Below are 18,859 nucleotides of genomic sequence, written 5' to 3' on the forward strand. Positions count from 1 at the left end.
TGGAGATGAGAGGATGCCCCCAAATATGGCCCTTCATGACAATGGAAGGCCCCCATATATTGAACATGTTTCCAGGCTTTTCCCAATGATTAGTGATGTCGAGTCTTCATCTCTTTTTATCTCTAAAAGGTATCGTTCTATGAATTCCTGTCTGGGAGAGAGACTAGAGAAAATTATGTTAATATAAAAAAAAAAACCCAAAAATTTATTTTAGAAAAAAGAGTTGGTACCTGTTGTTAGGGATTATAAACACCCACTGCCTTAACAGCCCATCAAATGCCCCAGTGGGCAAGTCTGAAGTAAAAAATGTGGATTTACATCAAGAACCATTTTATTTATTTATTAGGGAGTGGCGCAAAATTGCCCAACATGGCGCTCGGCATCATCCACTTGCCTTCTTCCCAACTGCCAAGGAAGAGCCAAAAGTGAATTCCATACAGAGACTTTTCTTTTCAAAAATCTGGGATTTGGGAACTTAAGTTTGGTTGGTCTTTTAGTGAGTAAATACGCTTAACCTTCTATTCTGGTCCACCTTCCATAGTCAGTTTTATTACAAAGAATAGTTATCAAAATATACGACAATATAGTTCTTTATGAACAAGAGAAAACGCAGCTTTAGAAAGGGCCCATCCCAATGAAGGTTTTCTCCCCCAGCGTGGGCAGGTGGTCATGATGATCTGGTGGGTGGCTGAGATTTCCGGGGGATTCCCACCAAAGGCAGTTTTCGTCTGAATAATTTACGTCGGCGATCAGGTCTCGGGAGGTTTGGGGAGGCGGCTCACAGGTCTTCGTGGGACGGTTTTGGAGTTTCCTTTGGCTCTTCATCTTCTGTCAAAAGCAAGCACACACCAGGGTGAGCAGCCCTACTTGTAAAAGGAGGGGCCTGTCTCTCCTTCCAGCTGCTGACCTCCCCTCCCAGCCTCCTCCTCCCCCCAAAGGCAGACCCGGGTTTTCTCTGTCTCTTCCCAGAAACACCTGGGAAAGATCCCCCTCTTTTCACATCCTTGGTGCAGCTCAAGACCCAGGCTTAAATGATGACCCAAACAAAAACCAATTAACCAAACAGGGCCTGGGTTTATATTGTGGAATCTAAGGAGCGAGGGCACAAGCAAGGAGAGTCCTGGTGGGACCTGGATGGGGACAGGGGCTGAGGGGATGCATAGGACTGGGGGGGGAATGCACAGAACTGGGAGGGATGCACAGAACTGGGGGGGGATGCACAGAACTGGGGGGGGATGCACAGGGTCAGGGTAATAGATGGGGCTGAGGGGACACCTTGCAAGGGAGGGATGCAGGGAAGCCTCTGCTGGCAGCCCTGTCACTCACCTGGGGTGTCCTGGATGGGCACACAGGTGCCGTCTTTCTCCTGGAAGCCCTCGGCACAGGCACAGGCGTAGCTGCCCGGGGTGTTGAAGCACTTCTGGTGCTCCTGTTCACATGCCTTCTCCGGGAGGGAACACTCATCTACATCTGCACAAGAGATGCCCGTGTGCTCCCATGAGCAGCGGCTGGCAGCCAGGCTCTGCTAGATGGTCGGGGTGGCACCCCAGGCTCCCGAGGGCCCGTCGACTTGGCCAGAAAGGTCTCGGGCTGCCTTTCCCTATGGAGCCTCTCCCTTCCTTCCCCAGGGTCCCCTCAATGGTGCTTAGTAAACAGAACCAAGAGAACACCATGCCCGCTGATGTCTAACCACCTGAGTGACTGCTGAACCCTCCTCAATGAGAAGTCACTGAAGGTCTTGGAGAGCAGATGAAGCCCACCTTCCCCTTGTGACCCCTCCAAAGAGGTAGGGAGCTCCTGGGACAGACAGCTGTATACACTGCTGGGCAGGATCCCGCCTGCGAAGGCTTAGGTCCCAAAGAAGGGGTCAGTGGGGCTGGGGCATGGCAGAAGGACCCTGGGCCAGAGCTGCCAGCGCTTTGTTCTGTGCCCAGAACCCGCTGAGCAGCAGTCCTGAGGACAGGGGGTTCCAGGGCCCCTCACCCACCTCGACAGGCGCCATCTTCCTGTGCATAACCGGCCATGCAGTTGGTGCAATGTTCTGGGCCCTCGCCCACACAGCCCGAACAACTGGGGTCACACTCTAGGAACAAAAGGGGCATGCTGAGGAAGCCGGCCCAGCCTTGAGGCCTCATCAAAGTCATTCACGTACACTGGAGCAAGCGAGCCAATGCAGGCTGGGGGGGTAGCCCCGGGGCCCGGGGCCTGGGTTCAAGGTTCGGCTCTGGACTGCGGGCATCCTGGCCCAGCCCCAGAAGCTCCCCGAGCCCGGCCTCCTGGGCGTCTTTCCTAAAGATTCATTTCTTTCCTGGCTTTAGTGCTTCTATCTTGAATTCCAAACACTGGCTCCTTTTAGAAGTTCAGATGGTTCTGATTCATGTAAAACATTTGCTCAATTTGGACCTCTGCCCAACGGACTCAAACTGTCCACACCCTCTGACCCATAAGCATTTCTACTGGGCCTGTGTCCCAAAGAGATACTAAAGGAGGGAAAGGGACCCATGTGTGCAGAAATGTTTGTGGCAGCCCTCTTTGTAGTGGCCAGAAACTGGAAACTGAGGGGATGCCCATTAGCTGGGGAATGGCTGAGTAAGTTATGGTATATGAAGGTGATGGAATATTATTGTTCTGTAAGAAATGACCAGCAGGATGATTTCAGAAAGTCTGGAGATGGCTGGAGATCATTGTATCCGGCAACAACAAGATTATATGATGATCACTTCTGATGGACATGGCTCTCTTCAACACTGAGGTGACTGGGATGATGAGAGCCATCTACATCTACAGGACTGTGGGGACTGAGTGTGGATCACAACATAGCATTTCTACCTTTTGTTGTTTTGTTTTTTTCTTATTTTTCCCTCCCTTTGATCTGATTTTTCTTGTGCAGCGAGATAAATATGGAAATAAGTTTAGAAGAATTGCACATTTAACCTATATTGGATTGCTTGCTGTCTGAGGGGGAAGGAGGAAAAGAAATATGGAGCACAAGTTTTTGCAGGGGAGAATGTTGAGATCTTTTTTTTTTTTTTTTTTTTTTTTTTTTTTTTCTGAGGCCATTGGGGTTAAGTAACTGGCCCAGGGTCACACAACTAGAAAATGTTAATTGTCTGAGGCAGGATTTGAACTCAGGGCTGCTGTGCTAGCCACTGTGCCACCGAGCTGCCCCAAAAACTAGTGTATTAAACAAACAAACAAACAAATCTCTAAGCATTTGCTCCTGAAACCTGAACGAATCAGGCAGCTTGCTGCAAAGCTGTGTGCCCCTTACTTCCTGAGGGGGCTCCAACCTTGGCCCTGTCACCTACCCACATTCGCTTCAGGGCACAAGGCAGAAGTGCCCCAGGACAGGACCCTGAGCTACAGCAGACGTTCGAGGCCCCAAAGGCCCCCAGCTCCTGTGAGAACTACCCAGAGACCCAGGGGCCAACCTTTGCAGGAGAATGAGCCATTGTTGTTGAGACAGTAGAAGCCCTCGTCACAAGCAGGAGTCTCTGCCGCACACTCGTTCACATCTGAAACAAGAGGGGTGTCTGTGACTGGGGCTGGCTCCCTGCAAGGCTGCAGGTAGGGCCAGGCCCCGGCTCCAAGGCCTCTGCTTTCCCAAGATGACCCGTGACTCTCCACACCAGCAGCCAGAAGGGGCACCCCCTGCCCAGTGGTCCTGGTCTGGTCACATGCCTCACACACTGACTGCTCTCCAGAGACCCGGAGCCCCCAAAGAGGGAGCAAGGCAGGCTGGCAGAGGGCTCTGAGTCAGGAAGGCAGCTTCTTGGCCCAGTTCTGCTAGGAACCCACAAGGCCCCATGTCCTGGAGGCTTAGTCCTAACACTTGCCTGACCTTGGACCCTGCCTCCTCCAGACTCAGCCTCCCCTTCTGTAAAACAGGTGTGAGGATGAAAGCACTGTCATCAGACTCATGAGAAAAAACGGCCGGGCCCACACGTACATGTCAGCTGTCCCCAGTTCTGCTGTTAGGGGGGCACAGGAGGAGGGGCCCTTTCGGCTGACTGGCTGAGAAAAGGTTCCAAGGTGCCGAGGACCTCCTCCCTCTGCCTCCACCCATGTCCCTGAGTCACTGGCCGGCCAGCAGCGAGGGCCCAGCCTCATGTAATCTCAAAGTGAGACTGATACTCTGTGCGGACGTAGACCGACCCACACCTGAGCGATTCTCCCCTCTCCACTGTTCCCGACAAGGGGTCATCTAATCTTTGCTCAAAGGCCTGATGGGGAGCTCACTACCTGGAACAGTGGCCCACCCCAACCTCTGGCAAGATTTTCCTCTGATCATTTATTATTGGTCTCTGCAATTTCCACCCACTGCTCTTGGGCTCAGGCTAGGGGCCACCTCCTCCAAGTGGCCTACAGGTGCCAATGCTCCACGGGCATCCTGCCTCTGCCCCTGGCACGCACCTTGCTCTGTAGCAGGTAACTAGCAGAGCGTCCGTCCCCGGGGGCAGAGATGGCAGGCTTTACCTTCTGTATGTAGCCCAGCATGTTAAAAGCAACAGGTGGTCTCTCCCTGGCCACTCACTCCTCCCTCAGAGCAGAGGCCCAGAGGGCAGAGGATGGGGGCTCCTGTGGCTCCCCAGCAGCAGGTGGTCTCTGACATCGCCCTGTGGCCGTCCTGCCCCACCAACAGCCTCTCGGTGGGCTTAGCTGTGTAACCTCTGCCAGGCTTGTGGGCATCCCTTCCCCCCCCCACCATGGCCCTATCAGAGGACACTGGATTTACCCAATGAACGCAGGTCCTAACTTTGCCAGAGTCTCAGTTTTCTCATCCCGGAAAATGGGCACAAGAACACCTGATCTCCCGACCTCCCTGGAGAGAACACTGGACTCAGAGAGGAGGCCCCGAGTTCAAATCCACCCCAACACCCATCCTTAGTAATAGCATTTTGTGATCACAAGCTCATGGGATCCCTACAGCTATCTCTCAGGAGACAGGGCTTCTTATTCCCATTTCGCAGATGGGAAACCGAGGCAGGCGGTGTCAAGTAACCGGTCTAACGTTGCTTCCCGGATGCCTGCCTTGGTTTCCCCATCTGTCAGACACGCTGTGCCCCGAGGCCGCCTAACTCACCTCCACAGGTGTCTCCCATCCAGACCCAGCCGACTTCACACTCTCCGCAGTCTCTGGCGGTCGGGCCGGTGCAGTTCTTACAGGCTCGGTCACACACTGGAAGAGGCCCGGCCATTAGCAGCTCGGCAGGGGCAGCAGGGTGTCCGGCACCCTCAGACACCTCCCACATCCCTTCTGGGGACCCCCCCAAATGTCAAGGAACCAGAATCGGAGGTGAGGCCTTGGGAAAACTGGGGGGGAGGGTAAGGACAAATGTGGCCAGCCTGGACCCCAGACTCATCTTCGTCCCGAGGAGCCTCAGAGCATTGGCTTTTCCTCCCCGGGGGCAGGATGCCCTGGAAGGCCCGGTGGCCAGACTGCCAAGTCACCTATGCAGACGGAGTGGGTCTCGTTCCTCCAGGTGCTGAAGTAGCCCTCCACACAGTCCATACACAGCGGCCCCGTGTAGCCCAGATGACACTTGCACTTGCCGTCTCCGCCACGAGTCCCTTCGCCGTTGCAGTAGCCATTTCCCGCACATGGTCGCTTGGACCCCCCGGGGCACTCTGGAGTTGGAGGGGAAATGGGTCTCACTTGGAGGCCACTGGAGACCAAGGGCCCTCCAAGATGAGGCCGGAGATCCCGGGCCCAGGGCATCCTGCACCAAAGGGCCTCTGCAATCAGGTCACATGCTCCCTCCCCCATCTGTCTGCCGCTCTCCCTGCTCTCTGTACCCTCTTCTGCCCCGACCCCGTCTCTTATGCTGTCTGCTCCCCGAGGGCAGGGGCAGTTTTCTCCTGGCATTCCCAGGCACAGAGAAGTGGGGAGCGGCACCCCCAAAGCCACTCTGAGACCCACAGGCAGAGGGACCTGTGAGGCTCTGTCTCCTGTGGTACCGATTAAAGCAAAAGTCCAAAGTAGTGAGCTCCGGGGCCAGAGGGGAAGGGTCATGATCCACACCCAGAGTGTGGACAAAGCAAGGGAAGAAAGGGTCATTTACTGCCCCATTCCCTCATCCATCACTGAGTTACGGAGGGTCTGCAACTTGCCAGGTCGGGAGGGGGCGGTGAGTGTGAGAGACAGTGGGGGAGGGGTCACCCACAGGGCGCCCCCCCCTCCCCCAGGCCGGCCCTCTCCTCAGCCCTGACACCAAAGGGGCGGGGAGGGACGTACCGAGGCACTCTGGGCCGTAGGTTCCGGGAGGGCAGCACACCTTTAGAGTTTCCACACAAAACCACGTAAATAAGTCGGGGTTGTTCTTCCTCCTGAGGAGCGAGAAGCAGGTTTTATCACCAAGGCTGAGAACGTGCTGGGTTCCCCTCAAAGAAACCAATGCCTGCCGAGCAGCGAGACTGGGGGCTGACGCCAAGGCAGGCTTCCCTACTCGGGCCGGGACAGCCCCTCACGGGGAGGCAGCAGGGGATCCGAGCTCCCCCTGTGGGAGACGCCTCTGCAGGGTCCCCCGGGACCCACGGCACCAAGTCTGGGAGAGACAAAGCTGCTGCCCAGAATCCCGAGAGGAGGCCTGAACCCCCTCGGCCTCCGCGCTGCCCACTCCCGGACCCCACTGCCTCCGGCATCACGAGCTACCTCGTCTGTCTGCCGGCGACAGGAGGGGATGGGGGCAGTCATCCCACGGTTAGTGCCATGTCCCCTTTTACAGATGAGGGAACCGAGGGTCCCAGAGGTGGAGGTCTCCCGTCCGCGGCCCCGAGCCGGGCAGGATTCACACTCAGCTCGGTCCGTTCAGAGCTCCTTCTGCTCGGGCACCAGAAATAACCCAAATTCTACCCTCCCTGCTCAGAGAGCTTCTGGCAGCCCAGCAATAACTCCGGCTGGCCTCTGCTTGCACCCGTGCCCTCCCCACATCCCGGGCCGGGCTCTGCCGGCCTAGGACCCTCCCTCAAAGAACGTTTCCACTTACTGGTTGAACCACCAATCCTCCAGGTGCTCTTCGTTATTTTCCACCATATTGTTACAATCGAAGGCGTCGCTCTCGCACAGGCTCTCGATGATTTCTAGAAGCCGAATTTCACTGGAATAACAAAACCGTGGGTCGGCGCTGGAGGAAATTAACCTTTCTAGTGTCGGTGTGAGGTCGTGGGGAGGGGGATGGCAGATGGCAACAATGTGGGGTGGGGGTCAGACTCCGCTCCCCTGGAGTTTCTCCTTATCTCGCTCTCTAGGAGAAAAAGGAGACGACGCAGAATTCTCCTCCTCCGCCACCAGCAGCGTCACTGCCCGCGTCCCGGCTCTGGCGGGCAGCCGCTGACACCCAGTGCCAGCGCCCCCCGGCCCGGCTGCTTCCCCCAAGGGAGCCCCGAGAGTGTGGCGGCCTCGGCCCGCCCTCGCTTCTTTCTCCCCCTCTCCCGCCCGCCCGCCGAGGGGACAGACCTAGACTCGTATTTGGAGAGCGTCTTCTCCTCCCACGCTGTGTTCCCGCCGCCAAAATTCTTCTTTTCTGTATTGGCCAAGCCCTGCCCAGGGAAAGCGCGGAGCGTTTGTCCGGTTAGGGAGGTTTCTCCAACCAACGATCAGTTTTATCAGGAAAGCCACAGAGGCTCGGAGAGGCCCCTTGTCTTCCCGGGGGGCCCAGGGGGCACCTGCACGTCTGGGGGATCGGCCTCTCGCACTTCCCCTGAGTCCAGCTTCAGGTGGACCTGGGGGAGACTCTGGTCTGTGCCGAACAGGAGCCCCCCCCATTTCCAAAGGCAGCGCTTACGGAGCGGGTCCCTGCAGAGGGGAGGGGAGGGGGGGAAGCCGGGCCACAAAGAAAGGCAGAAGGCGGTCCTGCCCGGCAGGTGCTCACAGCGCCAGAGAAGGGGCATCTGAGGGGGCGGGGGAGGGGCCAGAACGGCCTCCCGGGGCAGGGGGTGAGCCCCGAGCCAGGAAGGAAGCATGGGGCGCCCCCAGTGCTGGGACGGGCCACACCCCCCACAAGCGGTCTCCCGCCACAGCCTGGAAATGTCCAGGGACGGCCCGGACGCCCGCTTCTCCTTAGGCTAAGGCCCCACATGGCTCAGTCAGCTCCCTTCTGGGGGGTTCCCAACCGAGAGCCACGGCTGAGCCCTCTGTGGGGCTGCACACGTGGGTGCGGGTACCCCGGTGCGGTCTGGAAGGGCCCATCTGACAGCTGAGGAGACTGAGGCTCCCAGCAGAGGGCTCCCTCTGGCCGACTCTGCCTCCCACCCCCGGCAGTGCCGGGAAGGGGGAGGGGCTGCGGTGTCAGAGGTAACGGGAGACCCGCTCTGCTCTCACCCCCTCGCACCTTGTTGAACTGATCCACGATGTTCTTGCAGACTGTGCACGGCTTGTGGTTCTGCGAGGAGGAGGAGGAAAGGGAGGCTCGGGACAGCAAGAGCAGGAGGCCGAGCTGGAGCAGCGGCCGAAGCCTCTGAGCCCGGGGGCCCCCGGGGGGACGCATGGTCCGGACAGCCGGGAGGCCGAGGGAGGACGGGCAGGGGGACCAGAGGGAAAGCGCAGGAGAGATCCGGGAGGGAGGGGGAGAGATCCGGGATCAGCAGAGGGGAGGGAGAGCGGAGGAGAGGTCCAAGATAAGAGAGGAAAAGGAGGAGTCTTGAGTTCAACAGGGAGAGGAGGGAGCCGGGATCAGCAGAGGAGGAGTCCGGGATCAGTGAGGGGAAGGAGGATCAAAGAGAGGGAGGACTCTGAGACTAATGAGGGAAGAGGACAGGTCTGGAATTAATGAGGGAAGAGGGGCTCGGGATCATAGAGGGAGGACGGGTCTGAGATCAATGAGGGAGGAGGGGCTCGGGATCAATGAGGGGAGAGGAGGACGAGTTTGGGATCAAAGAGGCGAAAGGAGGAGGGGTCTGGGATCAATGAGGGGAAGGAGGAGGGATCCGGGATCAGCACGAGGGATCCAGTAGGAGCCGGGACACGGGAGGCTCCGCCTCCAAGCCTCGGCCGGTCCCTGAGCGACCGGCTCGGGACCGAGGCCCGAGCTCGAGACCGCGCAGGCGCAGAGAGGACCAGCGAGGCCCCACCTCCTTCGCTCGGAAGCCGGGTGCCTTCGGTGCCGGTCTATTTCTTGAGGATTCGAGCCAAGCCCCACCCTCCTTGCCAACTCTCGGACGGTCATTGGTCGAGAAGCCGCCGCGCTGAGAGTACGTGAACGAATCAGACCTCGCCAACAAGCTCGACCCAATGGGAGAGACCCGTGTCAGCACAAAGCCGGTATTGGAGGTTCGAGAGCTGCTCAGCTCCGCTTCAAGAGTTGCGTCATAATGGATAGCCATCTTGACTAGGGGCAAAGGCTGTGGCTTCCCGCCCGTGCGGCGGCCATGTTTGGTTCTGGCCGCGCCTCCTTAGGCCGTTAAAGGGCCAGCAGCCTCCGGCCTCCTCCGTCGGTGTCTTTCCATGCTCGGAGCGCCCCGCCCCTCGGGAGCCGCTCAGCGACCGTTAGCCGCTGGCCGCGCGTGCGCCTCTGGACACGCCACGCCGCGCCACGCCGCGCCACGCCAGCGGGACGCGACGGGCGCGACGAGCCAGACGGGACAGGAGTCCGCGGAGATAGAAGCTGGAGTCGTGACCGGGGGCTTGCGGGAGCCGTGCCGGGCGGACAGCTGAGCGGAGGAGGGTGAGACCCGGGTGAGATCTGGAAGCGGGAGGGTTGAGAGCCCCGGGGCTGACACGTGGCAGACAGCTGGAGGGTGTCCGCGGCGGGGCTCGGCCGGGACAAAGGCGCCTTCTCCCCTTCGGCGTGGGTAGGGTGTCGTGCTGCTCGCTCCTGTTTCTCCTCTCCCCGCGGGGTCAGCCTAGGCGATCTCCGTAACCCTCCGTCAGTCTTCTGATGGCTGAGAACTCATTCCCGGTCAGCAGCTGGGGCTGGAGGTGGAGGTAGTAGTGAAGCCCCCCAGACCATGCTGACCTAGGGAGGGCTTCCCCCTAGTCCCGACCCCGGGCCATGAGGGTTGGTGGTCTTTTCCACTGTGGAATTAGTTTTCCCCCTTTTAGGGTTGAAGAAACTGAACCGGCTGGAAGTTCGGAGCTATTTGTAAAACTTTTATTTTCCTTCTTGTTTTGAAAATCTGGCTGTTTGCCAGAGGCCAGTGTTCTTTTAAAAGCCTCCTGCGATCCCTAGTTTTCCATCTTTCAGGTCTCCAGCGAGTAGCTCACAGCTACTCTGCCAGCTTTTTAAAACTTTGTATTGTTAGTAAGTGCCTGCTGTTTGCTACACATTGATTTTAAGTGTTGGAAATAGAAAGAAAGTTAAAGAACAAAAACCCCCTACCCCTAAGGGAGCTGAGAGTCGAGAGGGAGACTACATGAATGATTAAAGCACTCCAAGTGTGAGGTGATGAGGGCCAGCACCAGGTTTAGGAGCAGGGTTAGAGGAGAAGGGGAGCACATCGGGATATACTGCTGAGTTGAAATGGTTTGAGAGATGCTTTAGAAGTGAAACCTATTAAGAGATTCTGGGAAGGCGAAATCCACAAGATATGATCTACAGTTGAAATGAACAAGGTGAAATCCAGAAAAGATGTTGCAGAGGTGAAATTGACAGAGATGGTTCCAAGGTGAAGTGGATCAGAGAGATGCCACTGAGGTGAAATCCAGGAGAGATGTTGCACAGGTGAAATTGACAATAGATGGGTGAGATCCAAAAGCAATGGTGCACAGATGAAATGGACGAGACAGATGGTCTAGAGGTGAAATGCACAAGGGTTTGCAGAGGTGAGCTGGACCAGATCCCACCGAGACAGGAGAGATGTTGCACAGATAAAGTGGACAAGAGATGCTAGGGGAGTGAAACCCATAAGAGGTACTTTAGAGGGGAAGTCTACAGGTTGAGGGTTGGAACTTCTTGATGCCTCTCTCATCCCCTGGTTCTCCTGCTTGCCTTAGTTCTTCAAAGATTGCCTCCCCCTCCTATGGTCCCATTTCTCTGTTATTGGCCTCTGATCCAGCTGTTTGGGAGTTTTCTAACTGGAAAACCTCAGCTACAGTCATGACCGGCTGTGGACCAGCTTTTTCTTGCATTTTGGCAGAGCGAAAAATTGGAAAGCCTTGGATTCAAGTCCTGGTTCTGTTATTTAGTAGCTCTGTGACAAGGGGTAAATCACTTGATCTCTGAGCCTTAGTTTTCCCATCTGTAAATAATATTTATACTGTCCACTTCTTGGGGAAGTGGGGTAGACAATTGTATCTATGTGAGTTTTGCTATTTTAATGTGCTTAATCACAATCCTGTCTTACTGGATCCCCAAGTTTTTCACAAGATTATCTTAGTACTTAGGTTACGTTTGCTGGCATTTTGTTTTTTGTTGTCTTCCCCTCGGTCACCTGGTTCCAAGAAAAATCCTTCCTGACAATGCTGTTTCCTTCTCCCTGCTATATGAGTCTAATTGGCTTCAGATACTGAACAGATTCTCAAATCCCCCATGATTACTTTGCTGTGTGATTCTTGAGATGATATTTGCCATTTAGGAATTTGCCCTCACATTGAAACAGTCCCGAAAGTTAGAAGCAACTTAGTATTCTGGGAAAAAGTCAAAATGGTGTTCATTTTCACTTGTTCGTAATGACAGCAATGTTCAAAGTATCACCATCTGTGCAAACACCTGTTCTCTGTGGAGCCATGTTAAATTTCCCCCGTTAGTTACACTTGTGTACAATGTTGCTAGATGTGGATCTTCTAAATTGGCTTAAGCCAGGTTTTCTGTCTTGTGACCCCAGTTCACAATTGGAAGGCTCCCCCCCATGGGCAGTAGAACTGGACAGTCTTTATTTGGAGGGAATAGGGGTAGAAGGGAAGAAGCAGGCAGTATAGAACATCCCCCGATACACTTCTAGAGACACTCAGAGAGCTTTTCATACCCTTCTGGCCAAGCTCACTAGCTCATGGAGGCTATTGAATGGGGAGGCTCTGGTTCTGCTGCCTTTCCCTGAGGCTGGCAGTGCCCACAAGAATTATGTGCATTTGATGCCTTGATGTCATCAGGGAGAAGGCACTTTGTCTGGACTCTGATGGTTGTTTTCATTTTTCATGGGACCTCAGGGTGGGATGCCTGGTCCTTTGGGGAGGGAGAGGGTATGTAAATGGAGCCAGCCAGGGAAAGGGAGAGTGCTCACAGGATGCTTTCCTTCTAGAGCAGGATTCTGGAGGAGACTGCGAGGAGCTGTGACCCGTTCCTGTGTCTGCTAACCTCCGTCTGATGACCAGAGCAGAGAGGAAGGAGCTAGTCTAAGTTCCAGGCACTGAAGGAATTAGTGAGTTCTTACTCTTTTTTTCATCCTGTGGCTGTGTCACTTAGTGAGGTGCACGTGGCTATTTGGATCTGAGATCAAGAGCTGCAGCTAATTGATCCCCACACGGCCCTGGTTCTTTCCTCGTCACTTTAGCGGGGGAGGTCTCCGACTTCTCACATAAAATGTCCACTTTAGTTGGGGGCCAGTGACGGCTGAGGAGCGGGAATCCTCTGAACAGTGATCCAGGCATTCTGCGGGGCTGGGGTTTTATTTATTCGTTTTTGCATTGTTTGTCCAGAAGCCTAAATTTAGGGTTTTGAGATTGACATTTCTCTCCCTGGGGCGACACGAGTGTGTACATATCAGACAGGGGACAAGGCCTCAGGTTAACGGCCAAGATAAGGGAGTTTACACCACATCCAGGTTCTCGGCATTTTTCCTGTTGTGTTTCCTCAGACAGAGCTTTGTCTCTCCTCGTCTGCCAAGCCTGGAAGGGCAGTGCTGGGCTTGCATCGCTCACTGACCCAGGTTCCTGGAAGGGGCTGCCTCTGCCAACACCACTATGGCTGGGAAGAGACAAGGAAAGCGGCAGCCCCTCCTGCTCCTGCTGTTCATTGCTGTTGCCTTCATCCATCTGGCGGCCTGTCCCTACGCCAAGGTGGAAGAGAGCTTCAACTTGCAGGCCATCCACGACATCCTCTATCACCGCTGGGATCTGGACAAGGTGAGTGGGTGCCGGGGAGGAGGGCACCTCCGGAGCCCCGCCTCGCTAGCAGTGGCCCATTTGCAAATGCTCTGCTTGGTAACCGTGTCCTCTTTCTTTGTAGTACGATCATCATGAGTTTCCTGGCGTCGTCCCAAGAACGTTTCTTGGGCCAATCTTAATTGCGGCCTTTTCCAGCCCTGCCATCTATGTGCTGTCCATGCTGGAAATGTCCAAGTTTTATTCTCAGCTGATAGGTAAGGAGCCTTTAAGGTGCAGGGGGAGCTATCCTCCCACCACCAGAAATTCCCTTCTCTTGGAGCCTGAGCCACGGGTGCTGAGCCCCAGTCTGTGGGCTAGGAAATCCAGCCGTCGTGGTGATGAATGGCCAGTTAGGAGCCAGCTCCATGGCTCGTCTGTGCCAAGAAGGGCTCGCTCTGTGCATGGTGAACGGAGGCCCAGAGGAGTGCTGCTGGTCTGCGGTGGCGGCGGCGGCGGCGGCGGTCTAGGGGCTGGCGTGCCCTGGTGGCTGCCTTTTCTGTTGGAGCGCTGAATCCTTTGCCTTCCGCCGAGCAGAGAGAGGGTACGTGAGGAGGTGCTTGGCTGCATTTCCCTTCTAAAAAAAGTATGTAGCTTTATTGTCCATCCTGGAATGAGCTGTGTGTCACTGAGGGGCTAGCCTCGGCCCTCTCTCCCTCTGGGTCGGCTGCAGCAGGTAGACCAGCAAGACGACCAAGGAAAACCTTAGGCTCAGTAGGAAACGTCTCGTTCCTGGCCTTCCTAATGACTGACTCAGCCCAAGTTTTCTGCCACAGTTACCTTTTGGCAAGAGATTCCTTGCATGGGCGGCTAAGGCAGTTTCTCCCTAAATTTTACGATTTGAAGTGAGTTTAGTGGAGAGATCTCGCCTCAACAAGCAGCCAGTCCCTGCTTGATGAGCCACCTTCGGGACACCATGGAGGGCAGTGCCCTCAGTACTGGTGATCCCCAGCTCCAGTCATCCAAAGACCCCTGGAGGGGAGAGTGAGATGGGGCCTTGCCCGGCCTCCCTCGCCTTGCATATCCTGGCATCGCCTCCCTGACGTCCTGGTCTTCCTCAAGAATCAGCGACAAAGCTTTTTGAGGCATTTTCACTACAGAAAGAGTGGTGTCCGACGGCCCTTGGAGGGCCCTGCCTGCTTTCTAAAGCTCCATTTAGACTCGGTCCTGGTGCCACGTGCCCCTTCTGCCCCAGGTGACCAGCATGGACAGCTTGCCTGGCACCGATGCGTCGACGCCGATTCTGTTGTGGCAAGAAGGGAGATTTAAAGGGCTAGCATCTGATTGCATCGGGCTTTAAGGGCCCTGTGCAGCCTGGCCTGGGGGTTGCCCAGTGTTGGCAAAGGCTCGGGTCTGTCAAGGGGTGTTCCTTGTGGGTTGTGTGCCTGGCCACGGAGGACTAACCTTGGGGAGTGCGTCTCCGGCTTGTGTAAGGCAGCCAGCAGAAAGGGTCCAACACCCTGGATGCGGTATTGCCAGGGATGGAGGGGAAGGAAGGCTTTCTGGAGAAGGTGGCATTTGGGCTGAGATGGCTTTGGAGGGGCTGCCTCACTCAGGGTCTGTGCCCGCCTGAAAGGCGCGCGAGTACCTGCTGCCTGGATCAAAGCTTGGGCCCAAAGGCCTGACATGGACAGGGGCCTGTGGGTAGGGAAGAGTGCCCACATGCTGACTGTGCTCAAAGGAGGAAGCTGGGTGCATATAGGAACAGCTGGGGTTCCCATGCAGGGACCTGACTGGGATAGCCTTTCCTGGAAGGTAGATGATGGGGCGGCGGCTGAAGAGGTGCCAAAGGTGCTTGTAACCTGCGGGCACTGGCTCCGGCCTGGCCCATCCGTCTCACTGGCATGCATGGCGTGCCCTCCCCCCTTCCCTGGGAGCCGGCTCTGTGCCCTGAGAAGAGGGATCGAGGGGCGCCCAGTCTCTTGTGGAGTCGGGGCCGTTGTTTGCCCTGGGGGGTCCGGGACCCCCTGTTCTGGGAGCACGGCCACGTCCACACCTGCCGGTGACCGGGTGTTTCCTTCTTCCCTCCCCACAGTGAGAGGCATTTTGGGGCTCGGTGTCATCTGGGGCCTCTGGAAGCTGCAGAAGGAAGTGCGCCGGCACCTAGGCGCCACCGTGGCCACCGTCTTCTGCCTCATCACCGCCTCCCAGTTCCACTTGATGTTCTACTGCACGCGCACGCTGCCCAACGTGTTTGCGCTGCCCCCGGGTACGTGGGGGTCCGCCCAGGGAGGAGGGTGGCAGCGTCTGTGCCCTGTGGGGCTGTGGCCGAGCCTCCTCTCGTGTCTCTGCAGTCCTGCTGGCCCTCACGGCCTGGATGCAGCAGAAGCGGGGGCGCTTCATCTGGCTCTCGGCCTTCGCCATTGTCGTCTTCCGGGCAGAGCTGAGCCTCTTCCTGGGCCTCATGCTGCTGCTCACCTTGCTGAGTAAGAAGGTCACTCTCCTGAAGGTGCTGGGCCACGCCGTCCCCGCCGGCGCCGTCTGCTTGGGTGAGTGTGCGGGCCATGGCGATCCCTGGCACGGCCCCCCTGGTCGTTGGGAGCTGGGGAAGCAAAGGGTGGGAGAAAGGAAAAAGCCAAGGGAACGGAGGGCAGAAAGGACCCAGCGGCAGAGCCCTCGTTCCCTCTGAAAGCCGAAAGGAAAGGGGTGCCAATGTGGGAGGAGAAGCTTCCCTTGGCCTGGGTGGGGGCCATGTGTGTGCCCTCCCCCTGGGGTTTGAGGGGAGTCCCCAGATGGAGGCTCAGGCTCTTTGCCACCCTTTCTCTGACACCCACAGTGCAGAGCATGCCTGGGGCCCCTCTGAGCACCCTCCCAGCTCACGGGCTCCCGTGGTTTTGGCCCAGGGGTCCCCGCCGCCACCCAGCCCCCTCTGCCTCCACAAGGGGAGCGCCAGCAGGGCCGGGGTCAGTTCCCTTTGGGCTTGCACCCTCTGCCTTGGGGGGCGGCTGGTTCAGGGCTAAAGACCGGCTCTCTCCCTTCTAGGCCTGACGGTGGCCGTGGATTCCATGTTCTGGCGCCACATTCTGTGGCCGGAGGGCCAGGTGCTGTGGTACAACACGGTTCTCAACAAAAGCTCAGACTGGGGCGTATCCTTTCAGCCTGTGGGGCGGAGAAGGGGCGGGTCCTGGTCTGTGGTATGCTTGTGGCTGTCTCCCTGGCTCACTGGGGGCTCCCCCTCCACGTGCCAGACACTCAGCCTGAGAGCCAGGGCAGACGGGGTGGGGTGGAGGAGGCACCCGCTTGGCCGCTGCCTCCTTGACCGCTGCCGCAGACCTCGCCTTTCCTCTGGTACTTCTACTCGGCCCTGCCCCGCGCCCTGGGCTGCAGCATCTTCTTCATCCCTCTGGGCGTCTGGGACCGCCGGACCCGCCTGCTGATCCTGCCCGCACTGGGCTTCATCTTCCTCTTCTCCTTCCTGCCCCACAAGGAGCTGCGCTTCATCATGTACACCTTCCCGGTGCTGAACATCGTGGCCGCCAAGGGCTGCGCCCGCATGTGAGTGCCAGCGGGAGGGTCTGCGCCGGCCGCATCTCCCCAGTGACCGTCCCGGTCCAGACGGCCGAGGGGGCCCTGCCCGTTGGCGGCCCCCTCTGAGCCGGTCCCCCCGGGGAGGGTTTTGAGGAGATGACAGAGCTTTGGGGCAGGCGTGATGCTCCTGGGTCTCTGGGCACCCAGGGCCAGGGGCCGTGTTTGTGAGGACCTGGGCAGGAGCGGGAGCGGCGTGCTCCCAAGGCCGGGGTTTTTGCAGGTGGGGAGGGTCATGGGGGGTGCCCTAGACACCGCCCACTCCCAAGCCCCGCTCCTCCGCCTGCTAGGTTAAACAATTACAAGAAGTCTTGGCTGTACAAGCTCGGCTCCCTGCTGGTCGTGGCCCACCTCCTGGTGAACGCCATGTACTCGGCCACCTCGCTCTACGTCTCCCACTTTAACTACCCCGGAGGGGTGGCCATCCAGAAGCTCCATGAGTTGGTGCCCCCCAAAACAGGTAGGAGGGGCTTGAGGCCTCACGGTGGGAGAGGGGGCGGGGGGTGGGGAGGAGCTGAGCCGTGAGGGGATCCTTGCCTGTGTCCTCCCGCTTCTTCCCAGACGTGGCGCTCCATATTGACGTGGCTGCCGCACAGACGGGCGTCTCGCGATTTTTGGAGGTCAACGATGACTGGAAGTAAGTCTGCCGCCGCCCTAGTGCGTGGTGCCATTTTGTGGCTGACTTAATTAGTGACTGCCGGCGCGGGGGGATGGAAGCCGCCTCCCTGTGCTGGGTCACCAAGGGTCTCCTCTCCGCCTCCCTCTCCCAGGTATGACAAAAGGGAAGGCTTGCAGCCCGGGACGGGCCCCATGATGTCCTACACGCACCTGCTGCTGGAGATGGACCCGGTGCAGCTGTCCCACTACAAGAACACCCACCGCGTGCTGGCCAACATCGCCGGCACCACGGGCGTCAAGCTGAACCTCACCAAGCTACCTCCCTTTGACCTGAACTTGAAAACCAAGCTGGTGCTCTTGGAGAGACTGCTCAGGCCCTCCTGAGGGCGTGGGCCGCAGCGCCCGGCCCTGCCCACCACGCTCGGGGCCCTCCCTTCGGTGACGGCCGGACAGCATGGCCGACACCGCCGCTGAACCCGGGAGCAGTTTCGGGCACGGGCCACCTGCCCGCAGACCCGCCACGAGACCCTCGGGAGAAGGCAGAACCCCCAGCAGGGTTTCAGGGCCCATGTTCTCCCTGGCCTTCAGGGAATACCTTCCATGGCCCCCAGGAGGGCCCGAGTGGGGGGTGGGGCCTCTCCCCGGCCCCCACCATGGGGTGCTGAGGTGCCGTCAGCCCTGGGGGCGGGAGCCTCTGTCCTTATGGTATGGGACCTCACCGGGCCTGAGTGCGGACATCAGCCACCGGACCGGGCCGCGGAAACTCTACTATGCCAAAGTCCGAAGTAAAGGAATCTTCTTAGTGGTGTCCCTGCTGGGGTTTGTGGCTCCTGGGTGGGGGGAGGGGCAGTGGGACATGGGCCACAAGGGTCCCCATCCGGCCCCAGATGACCTCGCCTTCCTATCGTGGGGGGTCTGGAGAAGGGTCTACCCCAGACTAAAAGCAATGCTGGGGGTTAGGGGGAGAACCCTGAGTTCTTAGGCAGAGTGGGGGGCAGCAGAGCGATTGGGACCCATCGCCTTGGGCAGCCGTGGATGGAGCCAGATTTTGGGGGCCCTGCTGCTCCTCAACACTGGGATTCCCCACATTGGCCTCCCAGGGACAGCTGCCACGGTGCCCTCGAAGGCCCCAACGGAGGCTGGGGCTGGGACCGGTGCAGGGAGCAGGATTTGCATCCAGGTCTTGTCCCCACCAGGGAGACTGGCCTTGGTCCCCAGGGGCCTCGGCTTGCCCCTCCACGGCTCCACATGATGGGTCTCCCCTGGCTCTGGGTGCCATAAAAGGGGGCCTTGGCTCCAATCCCTAACCATCTTCTCAACAGGATCTAGGTCCCACCACCCAGGCTCTCTGGGGTCTGTTAGTCAATATGCATTGAGTAGGCACCTACTGTGTGCTGGGAGACAGAAAAGTCCTGCCCTCAGCCTGGGGCCTGTGAGCAGTCAGCACACAGATGCTCAGAGAGTGACCAGGACATGGAAGGGTTTCTGATGGAGGGCAGAGCTGGCTCAAGCTCCATGGCTCAGGGCTGTGGAAGGGGAAGTGAGGGCAGAGGGGCAGGACGCCGGACAGGAAAGCAGCGTTGTGTGACCATCTCGTCCGGGTCCCTGGGACCTCCCCCCACCCTCCTGTGCTCCTTGGATACAGCCAAAGGCCTTGGCCTGGGGCCTTCCTCTGGCACCTCTGTCCCTGGCCTGTTTCCT

At 58.0% G+C, this 18,859-nt stretch overlaps 2 protein-coding genes across 6 annotated transcripts; one reads left to right on the top strand and one right to left on the bottom strand.

Moving 5' to 3' along the window:
* Positions 1-521: 521 nt before the first annotated feature.
* Positions 522-9,097, bottom strand: CRELD2 (cysteine rich with EGF like domains 2). The gene is made up of 10 exons (XM_074272059.1): positions 8,331-9,097; positions 7,457-7,539; positions 6,987-7,097; positions 6,236-6,327; positions 5,452-5,628; positions 5,084-5,179; positions 3,432-3,515; positions 1,988-2,083; positions 1,327-1,470; positions 522-828 (listed from the first exon to the last, which is right to left on the bottom strand). The coding sequence occupies exons 1-10, from the start codon at positions 8,484-8,486 to the stop codon at positions 779-781; spliced, it is 1,089 nt and encodes a 362-aa protein (XP_074128160.1). The 5' UTR covers positions 8,487-9,097; the 3' UTR covers positions 522-778.
* A 133-nt stretch (positions 9,098-9,230) lies between these two features.
* On the top strand, positions 9,231-17,960 carry ALG12 (ALG12 alpha-1,6-mannosyltransferase). 5 transcript variants are annotated; one of them, XM_074272055.1, is made up of 11 exons: positions 9,231-9,673; positions 12,175-12,294; positions 12,730-12,997; positions 13,101-13,233; positions 15,051-15,224; positions 15,310-15,504; positions 15,998-16,101; positions 16,287-16,510; positions 16,831-17,000; positions 17,102-17,177; positions 17,311-17,960. In XM_074272055.1, exons 3-11 carry the CDS (start codon positions 12,836-12,838, stop codon positions 17,540-17,542), a joined length of 1,470 nt encoding a protein of 489 aa, XP_074128156.1. In that variant the 5' UTR covers positions 9,231-9,673; positions 12,175-12,294; positions 12,730-12,835; the 3' UTR covers positions 17,543-17,960. The 5 variants fall into 5 exon arrangements, with proteins under 5 accessions (XP_074128156.1, XP_074128154.1, XP_074128155.1 ...); XM_074272053.1 differs by having other exon boundaries at positions 9,290-9,662; XM_074272054.1 differs by having other exon boundaries at positions 9,300-9,662; positions 12,180-12,294.
* The last annotated feature ends 899 nt before the right edge of the window (positions 17,961-18,859 follow it).

This window comes from Sminthopsis crassicaudata, chromosome 5, assembly GCF_048593235.1.
Source record: "Sminthopsis crassicaudata isolate SCR6 chromosome 5, ASM4859323v1, whole genome shotgun sequence".
Classification (NCBI taxonomy): domain Eukaryota; kingdom Metazoa; phylum Chordata; class Mammalia; order Dasyuromorphia; family Dasyuridae; genus Sminthopsis; species Sminthopsis crassicaudata.